Source organism: Chiloscyllium plagiosum, unplaced genomic scaffold, assembly GCF_037043375.1.
Source record: "Chiloscyllium plagiosum isolate Xiang-an unplaced genomic scaffold, Cpla_swu_hap1 HiC_scaffold_12, whole genome shotgun sequence".
Taxonomy (NCBI): Eukaryota; Metazoa; Chordata; class Chondrichthyes; order Orectolobiformes; family Hemiscylliidae; genus Chiloscyllium; species Chiloscyllium plagiosum.
In genome coordinates, this window is record NW_028270150.1 from 72,174,734 (window position 1) to 72,192,567 (window position 17,834).

At 38.1% G+C, this 17,834-nt stretch overlaps 1 protein-coding gene across 1 annotated transcript in view; it reads right to left on the reverse strand.

Annotated features, from left to right (window-relative positions):
- LOC122555067 (cilia and flagella-associated protein 47-like) overlaps window positions 1-17,834 on the reverse strand; it is a 497,478-nt gene that overhangs the window by 33,964 nt on the left and 445,680 nt on the right. Inside the window, 2 exon segments of the mRNA XM_043700727.2 lie at window positions 8,761-8,922; window positions 11,165-11,339. Of these exon segments, the coding sequence (XP_043556662.2) occupies window positions 8,761-8,922; window positions 11,165-11,339 (337 nt within the window).

Below are 17,834 nucleotides of genomic sequence, written 5' to 3' on the forward strand. Positions count from 1 at the left end.
TTGGAGGGATCTTCCAATGGGCAAAGGGGATCTCTTGAGGTCCATCCTCTTGTACAACACCAGGCAGTCCAGTAAAGACTGTCAGGCTTGGCCTGGGTCTCTCTCTGCTGCATGTAAAGAGGTGGAATGAGACTCTTAGTAGCCATGATTACAGGTCAACTAACCCGGCATTGATGATGCGATACTTTTAGAGACAAAATTAATTGGTACATTAACATTTTGTGATATGGATGGATAAATTAAAGCCAGCACAGACTTGCGAAAGAAAAATCTTGTTTGAATAACTCGATTTTTGCCAAATTAATGCTGAATGATTTTGATTGATTTGATTTATTGTCACGTGAACCTAAATACAGTGAAAAGCTTTGTTTGCAAGCAGTACTGGCAGATCATAGTGAGCAAGGGCATACAGATCATAGGGTGAAAAAAATCTTGGACAGAGTAAGGCATACAGGTTAAACCATGTGCTAGGCAAGATCACATTAACAAAATCAGCACTATTTGAAGTTAGAGAGTCCATTCATCAGTCTAATAACAGCAGGGAAGAAGTTGGTCTTGAACCTGCTGATGTGTGTGTTCAGGCTTCTGTATTTTCTGCCTGATGGAAGGGATTGTAAGAGATCATTACCAGGTTGGTTGGGTCTTTGATGATGTTGGCAGTCTTTCCACTGCAACGAGGTGTGTAAATGGCATCCATGGATGGGAGGTTGGCTTCTGTGATGGTCTGGACTGTGCACATAACCTTCTATAGTTTCTTACAGTCTTGCCAACCCAGTTGCCATACCAGGCCATTATGCACCTGGATAGTATGCTTTTTATGGTGCATCTGTAAAACTTGGTGAGAGCCCTTATGGACAGACTAAATTTCCTGAGCCACCCGAGGAAGGAGGCATTGTTGTGCCTTCTTGACCATCGCATCTACATGGGAAGTCCAGGACAGATTGTTGGTTATTATCACTCCTAGGAACTTGACTGTCTCCACCCTCTCAACCTCGGCTTCGTTGATGTAGATGCGGGGTGTGTGCTCCTCCTTTCTTTCTGAAGTCATTAATCAGTTCTTTAGTTTTGCTGGCATTGAGACAGAGATTGTTATCATTGCATCACATCACTAACCCCTCTAGCTCCTTCCTGTATCCTGACCCATCCATCATACTATGCTGGAATCATCAACAAACTTGTAGATGGGTTTGTTCAGAATTTGGCAACACAGTCATGGATGTACAGGGAGTGGTGTGGTTTGTACGTGCACTTTCAAAGATAATTCATAAGTGATCATATAATGAACATTTTTTAAAAAGTGAAGCCCTTGTGTAAATAGAAGTGTTTGACTTTCATCTATTTACATCTCCTTGTGAAAATGTGTTTCTTTTCAGTCTTTTGCAGAATTCCATTCCACAACCACAAAGTCTGCAAGATCACTGTGAACTAGCTTTTGCAGGTATTTGAATATTGGCAGCCATTTTATCCAAAAGATCTTTTGCATTGCAATATCTTCTCAATGAAATGTTCTGAAAGGTCATTTACAGTTTAATGTCCTGTCCAGACATTCAATCTAACTTCCAGTCTTGGGCAGTTCCATGTATATTGGCAAAAGCAAAAAAAAAAGTAACTTAACCTCACAAATCTATTTTGTTTCAAAAAGGCTTGTCCATTCACAAAAATAAAATGCCTATTTTCCATAAGTTTGTGAATAAAGCAGCTTGGCTGTGACTGTGTGGGATCTATTTCTGAGCAGTTAGTTTTAATGATCTGATATGCGCTGCCTAAAATGATAGTGGAGACAGGCCTATTATTAAGTTCCTAAAGGGAATTGAATAAATGCTTAAAAAAATAAATATTCCTGGTCAGAATGGAAAAGTATACAGGAATGGGACTAACTGCTGATCTTCATTTTTTTAAAATTCACCCATGGGAGTGGGCATCATTGGCTGGTCAGCATTTATGTCCATCCCTGGTTGCACTTCAGAAGTTGATGGTGAGTTGCCTTCTTGAACCTCTGCAGTTCATGTACTGAGAAGTAGGTACACAATGCTGCTGGGGAATAGAATTTCAGAATTTTGATCCAGCCATATATTTCTAAGTCAGCACAATGAGTGGCTTCGAGGGGAACTTGCAGGTGGTGGTGTCCCCATGTGCTATTGATGGCCCATAGCACCTTATGTAAGCTCAGTCTTGAGATACTCAATTTGTTTGAAGCCTAGCCCATTTAAGTTAGTGCTCGTGCCACACAATACAAGATATGTGAAGGCGAGGTCTGTGCAATGGTCACTCTCATTGATACTGTCATAGCTAGATGCATCTGCAGATTGGTCAAATATGGTTTCCCTCTGGTTGGTTGTCTCACTACCTGCTGCTAATCCAATATAGCAGAGGTGTCCTTTAGGACTTGACTAGCTCGATCAATGGTGCTGATGCCAAGTCATTGTGGACACTGAAATCCCCAGCCAGAGTACATTTTGCACCCTTGCCACCCTCAGTGCTTTCTCCAAGCATTGTTCCACATGAGAAGAACTGATTCATCAGCTGAGAGAGGTAGGTACATAGTAATTAGCTGGAGGCTTCTTTGCCCATGTGCCATGGTGGGATTTGAACCTGGGTCCCCAGACATTACCTGGTCTCTGGATTAATAATCTAGTGATAATACCATTAGGGCATTGCACCTCCTTGAAATATACAGCTGTTCAAATGGCCTCCTTCTGTCATGTGTTAGTTTGTGAATCAATAAAGTGATGAGGTTTACAACAGAAGAAGGCAAAGCTCAAATAGCTATCGCTGAAGCCAGGAAAAAAAAAATAATTGATGCTATTTTTGTAGCGAGTGTAGTCGGCTTTAGATATGCTTGAAGTCATCTGTGCAATTTAAGATCATTGGAAGATTATGACTATCACCATCTAAGGCAAAGAATTCTCAGCAGCAAGAATGATGCTGCTATAGGAACAAAATTTTAAGTTATTATTATGGGAGAGTGATGAACAAGAAAGGATGGAGAACAAGAGACCTAATTAGTATTTCTGGAGGATACAAGTGATAAAATTATTGCCATACTTGAAAGAATATCCAAACAACAGGGATTTTATTATTCTATATTATTTTTACAGTGAGTATGTAAAGTGTGCCACTTCACCAAAGAGTGATAGTTTGAGTTGTCCATCCAATGCATAATGATCTGTACAAAGAGGAATGTATCCATGGGGCATGAATGGAACTTCGGGCCTACTTTATTAAATGCAGAATTACTATGACATCTTTTGTTAAATCCAGGGCAGAACACAAATTAATGTGAAATTTGGAGAGATTATTAGCACCATCAATTCAGAAGCCCAGGCTACTGTTCTGGGAACAAAAACACATTGTTGGCAAACTCAGCAATTCTGGCAGCATCTGTAGGGAGCATGCAGAGTTAACTTCTCAAGGCCAGTGACTTCATCTTTGCTTTAGTTTAATGTTCTAGGGACACCATTTCAAATCTGACTGTAGCAGATGGAATTCAAACTCAATAAAAATCTGGAATAAAAGACTAATCTAATGGTGACCATCTATCACTTGTCATAAAAACCCATCTGGTTCACTAATGTCCTTTAGGGAAGGAAATTTTCTGTCCATACCTCACCGGGCCTACATTTAACTCTAGTCCCACAGTCATGTGGCTGGCTTTTAACTGCCCTGTGAAATGCCGGAGGAAGTTACTCGGTTCCAGGACACTTTAACGTAGGCAACAAGTGTTGACCCAGCCACTTATGTCAATATCGCATGTACAAATACAAAGCAACGTACAGTATAAAGACAAAGAGAGTTAAGAACCTGGAGTAATAGTGAATAAAATTTTCTAACAAAATGAATACTTAGACTTCTGTATTCCACATAAATTTTTGAAAGTTAAAATTTGGTACCAGATCAGAAAGCTAAAATAAAACTTTGTTCCTGACTGTGAGGCTAGCAAATAAGTTAATTCTGATAGTCTTTTGACTCAAGACATACTGTACATTTTGTGTTTGGTTGAGTTTAAAATAACTTTCAAAGTTGGCAAGAATATGCTTACATGACAGAAAATCAAGTGCTGATAATTAGTTTCATCGCACTGTCTTCAATTTACCTCAAGTAGCCATAAAAATGGAATGCAATTCTTTACAGAAAGAAATATAGAATACAAAAGTGGCAAAGTAATGATGAAGTCTATATAAATACTAAGTAAGGTCAAAGTTGGAATATTGTGCGCAGGGTTGTCCTCCGTGATGCAAGAAGAACATTGAGACAAAGGTTGACAGACTCATAATGGTAAGAAAAAATTCAACAATGTTCTAATGAAAACAATGCTAGTTTTTCAGAGAAAATTAAGACGTCATTGAAGAGAGGTACAGCGTTCAAAAACATGAAAAGATGTACTAGTGTAGGTAGAAGCAAACATTTATTCTGTGCGAGAGGGTGGCACAGGGGAGATGCATTTAAATTAAATAGTGATAACAGGAGAAACATTTTCCACTCAGAGACCTGCAAGACTGCTAAGGCGCACTTGTGGAGTTAGTTAAAGAAAATACCATGTCAACATTTAGAATAGGACATCTAATTGGTTTATTAAAGGGAAATTAAAGTATATAAAGCAGGATAGAAAAATATAATTCCTATTGTAGTTTATGAAATATAAAATCATCAACAAAGATCAATTGGACCAAATGGCCTATTTTCAATGTTGCAATTTTTACATAGATATTCTGTTAACATCACGAAAGCATCATAACACTAGCAGAGGATGATGTGCATATTGTTATAGACAGAAATTGTGCATTTTCTTACTGCTAATGATCAATACATCTTATAGGTGAGGAACATGTGTTTTCCTACCCTCAATGTGATTGTCCCAAAGTAAATAACTACAGCAACAATCTTCTTTTGAAAATTAACAAAGGAGATAATTTATTATCACACATTTTCGCTGGAGAGCAACTCTCATACATTGCCTCACACACACAAAGACTAAATGCAGATTAAGAAAAATCATAATTGAAATTCACGAATGTCACCATTTCTTTTGTAGCAGGACTGTACATTCTTAAATGAGTTGATGTTTTACTTGAAGTGGACCTCTTGTAAAGCAGAGAAGTTTCAGTAAGTTGTGAGGCTTGTTCTCATCAAATTTATAGGAGCTTTGCTCCCAGCTGAATATGAAGTTGAAAAGGGTTGGGAAGACTCCCCCTCCTACTTTCAAGTACTCCTGTTTATTACCATGGCTACTTAAAGGACGTGCAGTGAGTTTGATGGATTTCTGCTGGGACTCTGTCTGGGGGAAAACTGCTTTGAAAAAGCAGAGGACAAAATAGTCCTCATTGTGTGAGTTATATCAGTTTAAAGTCTTGTGTCCAAAAAGTGATTGTATGTCGATTACTCATGCAATACAATCATTTGACACTTAGAAATGTATCCAATTTATTTTAGATGAGAGATCGGCAAAATATAGTGGATAGTTGATGGGGATGCATTCACATTTACATTACACATGTCGTCTTTTGTCCATGGTCAAACATAAGGAGCACCTGGCTAGAAAGCTGTGGGTCACTTATTGATAATCTATCCCCAAGCAAATGCATGTGTGAATTCCCAGGTGGCTGTAAATGTTGTTATCTAATTAGGTTTTTTTTCCTGAGACTCAGATGGACTGGAGTTCAAATGTCAAAAATCACAGCATTTGCAATGGTCACTTTAATATTCAGTGTCCAAAAGTTTGAAGCATTGACTGAAAATTCATAATATAATACAACATGACAATAAGGAAGCTACTACAGTACTCACAGAAGAATTAAATTCAATACATTAGTTATACTATACATGTAACAGTGAGGCTAACTGAGTCACTGTGAAACAGTCATGACAATTGCTACTCCAGGATCAAAAGGGTGCTCATGGGTCAGCAAGTGGACTTTGATTTACTAGCAGAGAACAACAGGTTTCCCAGTCCTTTGAATAGTTCAAAAAAGGTGGAACACCTAAACATATTCCTTCTGTTTGTGAGAACTGATCCTTGTGTATTAACGTATGCTGTGTTTTGAGCAAACATAAAAGAGCTACATTGTGAGCTCACCTGATTGTCTTAAATTTGTTGTTAAGACATTTTAATGCACTCCATCACATGTTAAGATCCATTCTTGAGGACTTCATTCTAATGCAAACTTTTTCCTTTATGTACTTGCAAACAAATCTACTGAAGAGCTCTTCCCCATTGTCTACAGTAAGCCTACTCTCACTGGTCAATGTACATTTTGGAATTCAAAGAATCCACTAACTACAACACTGGCCTCACCAGCAGTCTTGAAAACTGAGTCTAAAACATTTGCTCACTTTGCAAGCTTTATTCAGAAATGTTATCCTGCTAGGCTATGGTTATCCTAATCAGGTCAATACTCACTCTATATTCCACTAACTTACGAATGGGCCAAAGGTTGCCACATTTGGACATGAAAAGGATCATTCTACCTCACCTTACTTTGTAAAAACAAAGTAGTGCAAAAATTTGAACAACAGATTAAATAAACTATTTCACTTTGGAACTATGTAGTGGTGACATGAGAGGTATTATCCACTAATAGGTTGGTATTCATTGAAAGACATGATTTGGAGGAGCCAGTGTTAGCTGGGATGTACAAAGTTAAAAATCGCACAACACCAGGTTATAGTCCAACAGGTTTATTTGAAAGCACTAGCTTTCAGAGCACTGCTCCTTCATCAGGTACAACCACCTGATGAAGGAGCAGTGCTCTGAAAGCTAGTGCTTCCAAATAAACCTGTTGGACTATAACCTGGCGTTGTGTGATTTTTAACTTTAACTGAAAGAGACATTCTGTCTATCACACAACTGACTCTGATCTTCAGCATCTGCAGTCCATCACTTTCTCCTGCATGTCCCAACAATCGACTGATCAAATCAAAATAGCATGTTTCATTGGTTGTTTGCAATAGGCAGAACACAGACCATGCTCAACCAGCCAATCCTTGCAAAACCCAAAACAAAACATCAGCTGTTAGATTTAGTACTGCAATTGATCTGCAAGTGTTGACCAACCTCACATGTGCTGATAGCTACACTAATAACCAATTTAAGATAATCAGTTTAACTTGTAACATCGTTGATTTCATTCTTAGAAGCATAATGCATTCATATGCAAGGACCTAATTTCTGCAAAGGAATATGTTCAAATCTTGTGCTTTCTTTGAATTACCAAGAGGCTTGGGGAACCTATAGTTGTAGCTTTTTGTAATTTAATGCTTATGTACTTGGCCCAATTAAGGCAGGACAGGAAACTACAGTAACATGTCTCTTTTCTTCAATAATATTCAAGTTCCATACCAGTAAGTGACTATTTGTGTCACCACAACTAACGTACAAATTGGACAATAAATTCAAGTCATCATACACATGCAATTAAATACAGAAAACAGGAACTTGCTATCTGAGTTGCCCTTCTCCTCCAGGTCCTCCTTCATCTTTACATCTCACTGAATGACCAGGCATTAAAACATAGTGAATAGCATGAGGTTGCTGAGGATACTCTCTAAACATGCCAGTGAAAGGTTAGCCTTTGACCATTGTAGTGTCAGTATATTTTAAACAGTGATTATTTTTGATGACCAACAACCAACTTATCTGGCAATAAAAATTAGGTTTTACAAGTACGAAGAGTGCAATTATGTGCTATATAGAGATGGCAAGAAAGGTGATGAGAAGACCAAATAATTCGGGGTATTGCCCTGGAGAGACATTTTCTACTTCACTATTAGGCATTAAGTTTTAAACAGGAATGTTCATCAGTGACCTTTCCAACTCATTACCAATTAAGGGACTTAATTGATCAATTAACAGCCACTGCAGGACTTCCAGCCACTACCAGTCTGAATACCTGCTTTCCCAGCTAAGGAGTAAAATGTCTGGTTTACCAACTAGGAAGTTAGGGTGACCAGTCTGCTGGGTTGCAGACTGTTGCTCCATTTACCTCAATCTGGAGCCAACCTTGGGAAGAGTTAGACCAATAGAACAGCTACTGAAGGCCACCCATTTGCTTCTGGGTCCTCTGACACTCCTTTCTCAATAATTTTCCACCCTGTGAGAGTCAAGTCAAGCTACCAACTCAGCTTTGGATCCTCTGAAGACTGGGCTTCTAGGGATGATCACAAGGACTTAGAAACTGCTGGTACGTGATTAACCAACAGCTTCCAGTGGGACAGAATTTCACCATTGAGGCACTCAATTTACCAAGAAGCTCACAAGTCAGTTCTCAAGTTGCTAGTTTAGTTTGGTCTGGTGACAGGAAGTCAGTCACACTCCAAGAAGGCAACTACAACACTTAGTTCATGGAGCATGAAATCTCAGCTCAATTCCCATTCCTTCAGGTTTTAATTACTGCTGATTTTTAAAAAAATTGTAAAAAAATTCTACTCTCATTTATCTCTTTTAAGCCCTTAATTCTTTTCTTCCCTCTCTTCATTCCACTTCCTAAATTCAATTTGACATTGAATCAACTATTCGAACTGACAGTTTTTGGTAGACTCTGCATTCTTCATTAATTCCCTTCACCCCTTAAAGCTGAAGATTTATGAAAGGCCCATGTTCACACAGGTACAGAATCCCTAGAGGGGGTTATGCCAAAATCTGGTCCATCATTTATTCAAAAATCAGTTGTTTGTTTTATATACATTTTGCTTAAAAAACTTACTAGAGCACTTGGGGCATAAACCTTTTACAGTACGGAAAGTAATTGGAAATTGTGACAATACCTTGTCTGGCTTGTTAGCCTGAAGCAAACCACAGATTCCTTATTTAGTCCTAATGCTTCAATATTGATCACATCGTCTACCTGTGGCTCAGTGGCAATCAACAATAATGGGAATCTCCAGATTCCACCAGTGGCAGATTGCACTTTCAGCATTGCTGACTGGCTGAAGTAAAACAAAAAAAAATTAATCATTCATTTATATGAAGTGCAATCATGTCAAAAATATTTCGAAGATTTGACACTTCAGTTGTTTCTGATTATGAAAAAAAATTACTCAAGCAAAGAAAACATGTTAACTTCAAGTAAACAGTGTCTCAAGGATATATATAATGGTGATTTGGCACTGATCCACTTCTTCAAACTAATACCAGCATCATTGTTGGGTGGGCCATTACTGTGACAAATACTTTAATAAATTTTCCAGACACACCAAAAACAACACCAAAAATGGTCAGTTAATCAAAACAAGTGCTGAGATTGCCTGCAGCTGCATTCCTCTGATTTGAATTGATTCCTAAAACTGTGTCCAATTTCATTTTAGATAAGGATATGATGCACAGAGAAGTTGCAAAGAATTCATAAAACATGACAGAAATAGTAGAATCAATGAACTTAAAGTGAAGTAGAACCAACTGCTAATTTGATTAACTTCTAGAAGTAATCAATTATACATTTTTTGCAGTCGCTGGTTCACTTAAGGAGCTGGAAAGGTTCTTCATTTGTAAATGTGAGGGAAAGTCATTATCGTTTGGCTTGCCTTTGCATAAAGAAAATAATTGAAGGAAACCATTGATACAGATGGTTTCAATCAGCACAGAGCTGCAGGAGAGTTCTGTTGTCATGATGAAGCATCACATTCTGCTCGTGATGAAACAGTGTGCAAAGTAAGTAAACACGTAAATAATTTAAGTGTATTGTGAGATTAAGGCTAATAAAAGCAAATGATGTTGATTACCACTCTGTAATGATATGTCAAATCCACCTCCTGCTCACCTTCCATCTTGACACAAATGCAGCAACCCTCCTGAGCAAAACCTACAAACAGATATCCTTCAAATCGGAATGAGAATACAGGTTGTCACGACCAAGTTGCTTGTGAGAAATTCCACCTGTTGCATGGTATGCTTTGAACCACATAATGAGAATGGTCCTAGCTATACAAGGTCAGGACAAACCAGGGGCCCAGGGCAGTCAAACACCATCACTGGCGTCACAGTACAAATCCCTTATGCACTTGTGAAGAGACATAAACAGTGCTGCACTTTACTGAGGAATGATCCTTTACACAGTAACTGGTGGACTCACCTTAAACTTAACAAGGGAAGTGGTGACCTGGGAATTTACACACACCATGTAAATAAATTAAGCTAAAATTTTAACGTAAACTTTTCATAGTGATAGCTGAATTTCAAGGATTGTGCAGAACTTTGATGGATGCTTTGAAATATCAATGAACAAATAGATGAATTATTGCTCATCAGAATTAATCAAGATTATTTGATTTGCAAAAGCAAGATTTGCAAAAGCAAGAGTACATTTTTGTCTATGGCATAATCCCCCGCTAGTGTTATTCAACTGACTTAATTGAATACAATGTAATTCATGTTTATGAGATATTGGGTAAATATTGACTTTTAGGAACTTGACTGTTGTAGCATGTTCAATGTCGTAACTACGCAGCAAATATTTGTTTCAAGGTAGTTGTGTCAGGATGGAAGATGGTGAGCAGATGGAATAGTGGCAAGTCACTGTCACTTAGACAATTGTCACACATCAGCAGAGACCCAAATTATTTTTGTGGAAAGCTTTCTTCCAATCCCCCATAAAACTAATTCCAATCATACATTTGTTGACTCTTTAGCCTTACAACTTATGAAAATGTTGGGAGTGCACATGCATCAAGCAGTTCCAACTGAAAATGGCAATCCAAATCCTAGCCAATTGCTTGTAATATCAGGCACATTGGGAGCCCAACAGAATGGTCTTTACAAAAATAAGCAAGCCACATCATTGAAGTTAACATGGTAATTTGGCTACCGACTCAAGTTTGAGGCTGTTTCCAAAACATAAATGCTGGATGCAACAATGTAAAATTATCTGCAGTTTAACTTTGATGGTAATTATTTATTAAGATGATTATACAATTCTCATGTGCCACTGGTGTTTGGTACATTTTGACAACACAGGAATAGCCTTTGTGGCCAATCTAGCAACAACTCTGACAGAAAATTCTGACATTAAAACATTAGAATATCCAGCTATGACCCATGTGCATCCAAAAAAAAATGAAACTTTGTTTTACTCTATTTGATTTTGAGAATGTCTTGAAAACCTCTTACCTAGTTTCACACAAACTTTGTATAGTCAAAGATGACCTTGTGGTTCATGTTGCATGATTCACATACCTGACTGGTTTATATGGTGCAAAAATAATGTTGAAAGTGATTGTGACAATGCCTGTTTCTGTGTCCCATTTCTTCTTCACAAAGTTTACTGCAATTGTGGACTCCATTTGAATTCTGGCCTTCTCTGTCTCAAACTGAATTTCATAAAAAAAGTCTCCTGTTGGGGTTTGTCCTGCTGTACAAACAGAGAAATCCCATGTGACATTTCAATGAACTTGACAATATGAAACATTGGCTCACAAACAGATTTTACACAGAATCAGTCAAAAATAATGCAAGTGTGTGCAAGCATTCATACTCATCATCATTTGCATGCTTATCAGAGTGATAGTAAGAACATGTCAGAAAACTAAGTTTGTTTTGCATTTTCACACACATTTAATTTCCCTTTGGGGAGTAATGTGGAAGTATTGGAGGGATTAGCAGACTGATTATCAACCTGTTGAACCATTCCAGTGGAACATGAACCCAGCCTTAAAGGCAGAGTTTCTCTGCATTTAGTTGTAAGACTTATTTTAGAGGGGCTAAGAAATGACAGGCACATATGAAAGGGAAGGAAACCCAGGCTACAACTAGCGGCTCAGCAGCTGACCTCCAATATGATAGTAGTTGTCAAGCTTAAGATGGTTGCAAAGATGAGGTGAGTCTTTGGTACCTCATTTGCCTTTCTGTGCACCAACCTCACAGTGAATCATTGCATCAGTATATGTTCAAGAAGTTAAAAATCACACAACACCAGGTTATAGTCCAACAGATTTATTTGACAGTACAAGCTTTTGGAGTGCTGGTCCTTCATCAGATTACTAGTGAGGCAGGATCATAGGACACAGAATTTATAGTAAAAGATCGAAGTGACATACAACTGATGCGATGTACCAGTCCAACCAATGCACCTCCACATTATGTTCGAGAAAAGAGGGAAGTGTCAGGTTACTGTACAGCGTACAGTACAGTGTACAGTGGACTGTCACTGTACAGTGCTGCATGACAACTGCAGGACCTCTCACAACAAATGTGCAGGATCTGTATCTGTCTTCCTGCTGGCATTGAGCTTGTGTGTGAAAATAGTTCCCATAGTTGCGTGTTTGTTCCAGTATCTGCAGAGATGTTTGGAGTCCTTTAGTAATTGTGATCAGAAAGACAATATTAACATCTCCACTGCCAGCTACTCAATTAAAACTGCTCCAAGAGTCAACAGCATCAACACGATCTCTGGATTAGGCTTCAAAATTAGATTGCAAAATATTTGTGCACAATCTTATCAGATTCTTCTTTTTCTGTACCTTATTTCAAGAGTTAACTTATGCAACACACAAAAATAAGTTGACTGACACCTTGCAACAGTAATACAAAACAAAAATTTGTTCAGAATTGTTCATTCCTCATGTTGTAATCCATGTCATTTCAAGTAACTTCGCAGTGACAAGATTTTAAAAATCCAACCAGCCACATATTCCTTCATTATACAAAGGTATAGCATTCATTCAAATACTGTTTCACTTTGTGAGGAAATGCCTGGCATCAACTTGACAATTTCCCATTGCAACATTGAAAGCCAGAGTTCACTGTGTGAGCAGTCAGAGATATAGGCCTAAAGGTCAACAATAAATGATACATGCTGGAAGTATTCAGGAAATTAATCCTTGAGAAGGACACTGAATAGATTGAAGTCATTGGCAAAAAAGTTATGAGAAATACTGTCCTTGCAAAAGCTAAGAATGTGAGTAATACAAAATGTAATTTTTTTTTACGTGACCATTCCAACAGCAGCTACAAATTCCAGTTATGTTTTTGTGGATCTGTGGTTCTGCTGTGGAGTAAGGGAGCTGAATTCATTTTGTAAATGCAGGGAACAAGGGAAAGATAGGATGCAATTTCCTGAAATCTGAACAAATCAATGTTGTGTTAAAACAATCACAGTGAATAAAGCAATTCCTGCAGTTTTTTAAAATGCTGGTGCTAGAAACTCTTTATATTTGTTAGTGATGCATTGGTTCCTATTTGAAGGATACACAATGACTGCTGGAAAATGAAGCTCTGAAGAAGAGAGTCATCTGGACTCGAAACATTAGCTTGTGTTCTCTCCATGGATGCTGCCTGACCCTCTGTGATCTCCTGAATTTTCTGTTTTCAGTACAGACTTTTCTCTTTGTTCATTTTTTGTGGGATATGGGCATCGCTGGCTGGCCAGCATCTATTGCCCGTCTTGAGTTACCATCAATGAGAAGGTGGTGGTGAGCTGCCTTTTTGAACTATTGCAGTCCACCTGCTGAGGATTGACCCCAATGCCATTAGGGAGGGAATTTCAGGATTTTGACACAGGAATAGTGATATATTTCCAAGGCAGAATGGTGAGTGACTTGGAGGGGAAATATAGGTGGTGTTCCTATATATCTGCTGCCCTTGTCCATCTAGATGGAAGTGGGTCATGGGTTTAGAACATGCTGTCTGAGGATCTTTAGTGAATTTCTACAGTGCATCTTGTAGATAGTACATACTGCTGCTACCGACTGGATGCTTGTGGATGCAATGCCAATCAAGTGAGCTGCTTTGTCCTGGATGGTGTCAAGCTTCTTGAGTGTTGTTGGAGCAGCATTTATCCAGGCAAAAGGAGAGTATTACATTTCACTCCCACTCGTGCCTTGTAGATGGTGGGGAGAGATGGGAGGCTTTGGGGAGTCAGGAAGTGAGTTACTGTTGTATTCCAAGTTGCAGTATTCCAAGCTTCTGGCCTGCTCTTGCAGCCACTGCATTTGTGTGGTGGGTCCAGTTGAGTTTCTGATCAATGATAACTCCCAGGATGTTGTTATTGGGCAATTCAGTGGTGGTAACACCACTGAATGTCAAGGGGTGGTGGTTAGATAGTCTCTTGTTGGTGATCGTCATAACCTGACATTTGTGTGGCACGAATGTTACTTGCCACTTGTCAGCCCAAGTATGGATATTGTCCAATCTTGTCCAGATCAGAGATGTTCTGGAGCTGAGATGACTTACATTCAGCAACCACAGCCATTTTCCTATGTGTCAGATATGATTCTAACCACTTCCCCCTGAAATTCATAATTCAAGCATTTGCAATAATTTGTTTCTATATCAAGTTCCTTCTATATGATTCCTTGGAGCATCAACTGATTATTTTTAAAACCACTACTAGAAATATTAAACCAGTCAATCAGCTTCTATTACTTGTTCATAAACTAGGCTAAGACTTGCTTGGAAAAGGGCAATGTAATTTAACCCAGTCCGGTATCAGGTATTGTGGTGAAGAAATTCAAAGTAATACATCCAAAGGAAAGCAAGTTTTGATTATACTGCTTTCAAAACAGTTCTGCAGATTAAAATATACCAATCTTAAACAATAATGTTATTTGATATTCATAAAAAGAAACAGCAAATATGAAGCAATTGTTGGCCATTCAGTCCTTCGAGCTTGCTCTACTATTCAGTATGTTATGACTGAGTTATTACTTCAAGACCACGTTTCAACCATATTCTCATATGTCAATTTCTATGGTATTCAAAAATGTACTGATTGCTAATTTGAAAATATAGTTTTACAAATAAGTGCCACATTCTTTGCTGTAAAACTCATTTTCATTGATTCAATTTACTTTTTGTTGCATCAGCTGTAGAAAAGATTTGCTTGGGTATCTTTTAAGACTCAATTAACTGTTTCCTGACCTCAGTAGGCATTTTGGCCCTTATACCTATCCCAATCAATGTCCTCATCCATTCTCATCATGAAAGCTCTATTTTCTCTTTTACTCCAATATCTCTTCTCTACATTTCACTTGTTTATACCTGATATCAAACTTATTTCACCATTCTCATTAATACTTCCTTTTCAGTCTTTGAACTTTTAATTTAATCCTGATTGGTTATTTGCCATGTTCACTCAGGTCCGAGCTGTCTGGTTTGCCTCACTTACGTCATTAGCACATCAATAACATATGACACAAATTATCAAGATGAATAAATGGGGAAAGAAAAGTCTAACTAATGATATACATCATTCGTTGCACTGCTGGGGCAAATTACAGCCCATTATCTCCAGTTATGACAGTGCTCCAGTTCAATGGTCCAAACACCAATGGTTTGCCTCTATCCAGAATTAACTTAGCTTCCAAATTCTTGCCAAACGTTTTACAATCATTGAACTCAGCAGGCACATCATTGAAGGCTTTTTAAAGTTTCTGTAAGGAAGAGCTAGTTGAGATCCTCCCAATGAGTGATCCTTCAGAGATTGTGTAATCAAGTTATTTGAACAATGCTCATACGTACAGCTGCTCCATAAAAGTCAAAGGAACGTAATTGGAAAATATACACCTCCAAGAAAACAATAAGAATGGGCATTTTAAGTTGAGATTTATATAAAACACATTAAACCTTAACAAAAACTAAATTCCACTTAAGCAGTTCTCTATTTGCCATTGTCTTTCATGATATTATTAGTAGCTACCCTCAGAATGAAAAATTTATCCATTTCAAAATTTAATTGTCACCTACCACAATGTTCATGATGTAAGCATTAACTTGGTACTATTGTTACTGTCAATAAAAAGTCACTGTCAATAGACTGTGGTGCTTGCTTTTGGTGGCTAGTCTGCATTTTCAATAACCACGTTGTACAGAAAGGGAACATGAACATTCAAAATAAACAAAATGGTCTTAAAAACCATTATGTTAATTACTTCATCAAATGAGCCTCCATGATTTTAATGGGGCTAGTTTTAACAAGTAAGCTCAAACTGTGAACAAAATTTTGAGGGAACATGTAAAATTTAAAGGATAACATTTTTTCTGTGATTTTAATATATAAATGCACCATTTATTCAAGTGGCATGGTTTTCTTAAACAACTGGCATTGCATCATCTTTATTTCATCTGATATAACTGAGGAAATCTTAGGCTAGGTTTTTTTTGAGGGCTGAAGCCCTGGAAATTCTGACTTACCAAGTTTCATCCTTTGCCTCTCTGTGTCAACCGTCATTTACAAGATAAATGGGAGTTTCAATGTTACACAATGATCTGGTATATCTGGTACCTGACTGAGTATTCAATCCTAGCAAAGTACAATAGAATTATGTGACATTGCATCCCTGTCACAATTATTCAGAATCATTGTGTTCTTGTATTTTTTTCAAGCACTTTCCAATCCTGTGCTCACATTTCTTTTTCTATTTTTGCTGCACCCTGGCCAATTGTTAATATTACTATGCAAGCTTTACACTTTCACTGCCACAAGAAAAGAAAAGATTGGGCTTTGGGGTTTACCTGCCAATCTCTGCTTCCTTCTGACAAACTTTTATGGTTAATAATTAATAAATATGGCAAACTGCCTTATGTGAAATCTAAGGCCTGGTATATAACCAAAATAGCAAAACCACATTATTCTACTCACGATATACCAAGTAAGCAAATCAGAAAACTATAAAAAGCAAACTAGAATTGGAATTTATTGAGAAAATCTAGTTTTAAAAAATGACAACAATATAATCTAGTGCACAGTACAAGGTTATTATATCAATGTCATTTTCCCTTTGGAAGAAAATGTTTTGTTAATTAATGTTGAAGAATAGGATAAAAAAAAGTCTGAATCATGCAGAATTTCAATATTTATTGGTTTCTCACATTTTTCATGGGGAGTCAGTTACATAGGGATAATGTCACTGGACTATCAATTTCTTGGGCCATCTGTATCACTCCATCGTACAAGTGGTGATGTTCCCCTTGCTCAATGTCCTCATTTTCCTCCTCGGAAGATGCTGCTGCTCTCCAAGCTCTTCAGAATTCATCAAATACTCTCATTGCCTGCTAGGATTATGTAGCATACTCTGTCTGGATTATGACAGACCCTGTACCGAGTCAAGCATCAGAACCACATCATTTGAAGGCCTATCATCTACTCCATCATATCTGTGGTTGAAGAATGGACATTACTAAATCGACACTCAGCCTCAGTCAGGGATTGTGTAATGGAATCACCAGACATGGTCACAGTAGCCATCCTTGTAAGTCATCTGGTCTTTGAAATGAAGCATAAATTTGAGAGTTCACAAGGACAAAGATATCATGGCAGCTTCCAGGGAACTGACACAAACTTCTAAGATGTGACACCAATGAATGCAGATGATTTGTACCTTGATGGAATGGAAACATTTTCAATTCAGCTGTTATGATGCGCTTAATTGTGTACATTTTATCAGGTTCTGCACCATGAGATGGCAGCTGTGTTGGTAAAGCTACAGCTTGAGCTGCAGCACTGACATCATCACAGGGGGAAGAGATGAAATGGTGTATTCTGGCTCAAATTGCCTTGGCAACAACTTGAGATACATTGAGGCTGAGGTTTGAGAAATCCCACACAAGTTCCCAGTGGATCTATGGAAGAAGCCAGTCATATAAAATTTTACCCCAACTGTCACCTTGATGGCCACTAGGGTAGAATAACCACATAACCCCTTCAGATCTCAGGTTCTTCAGATATCGGTTCTGCTCCAGCAGTAGACATATTCCAGTGATGGAGTTCTGGGATATCCTCAGCCTGTACAGCAATGCACCTTGCTCACTTGGAAAAAATGACATCAAGATAATAGACTGGTGAGCTTTTGCACCTACTCTGAAACCTGAGGGGACCTTCACCTGAGACTTCTTTATATAGAGGCTGGTG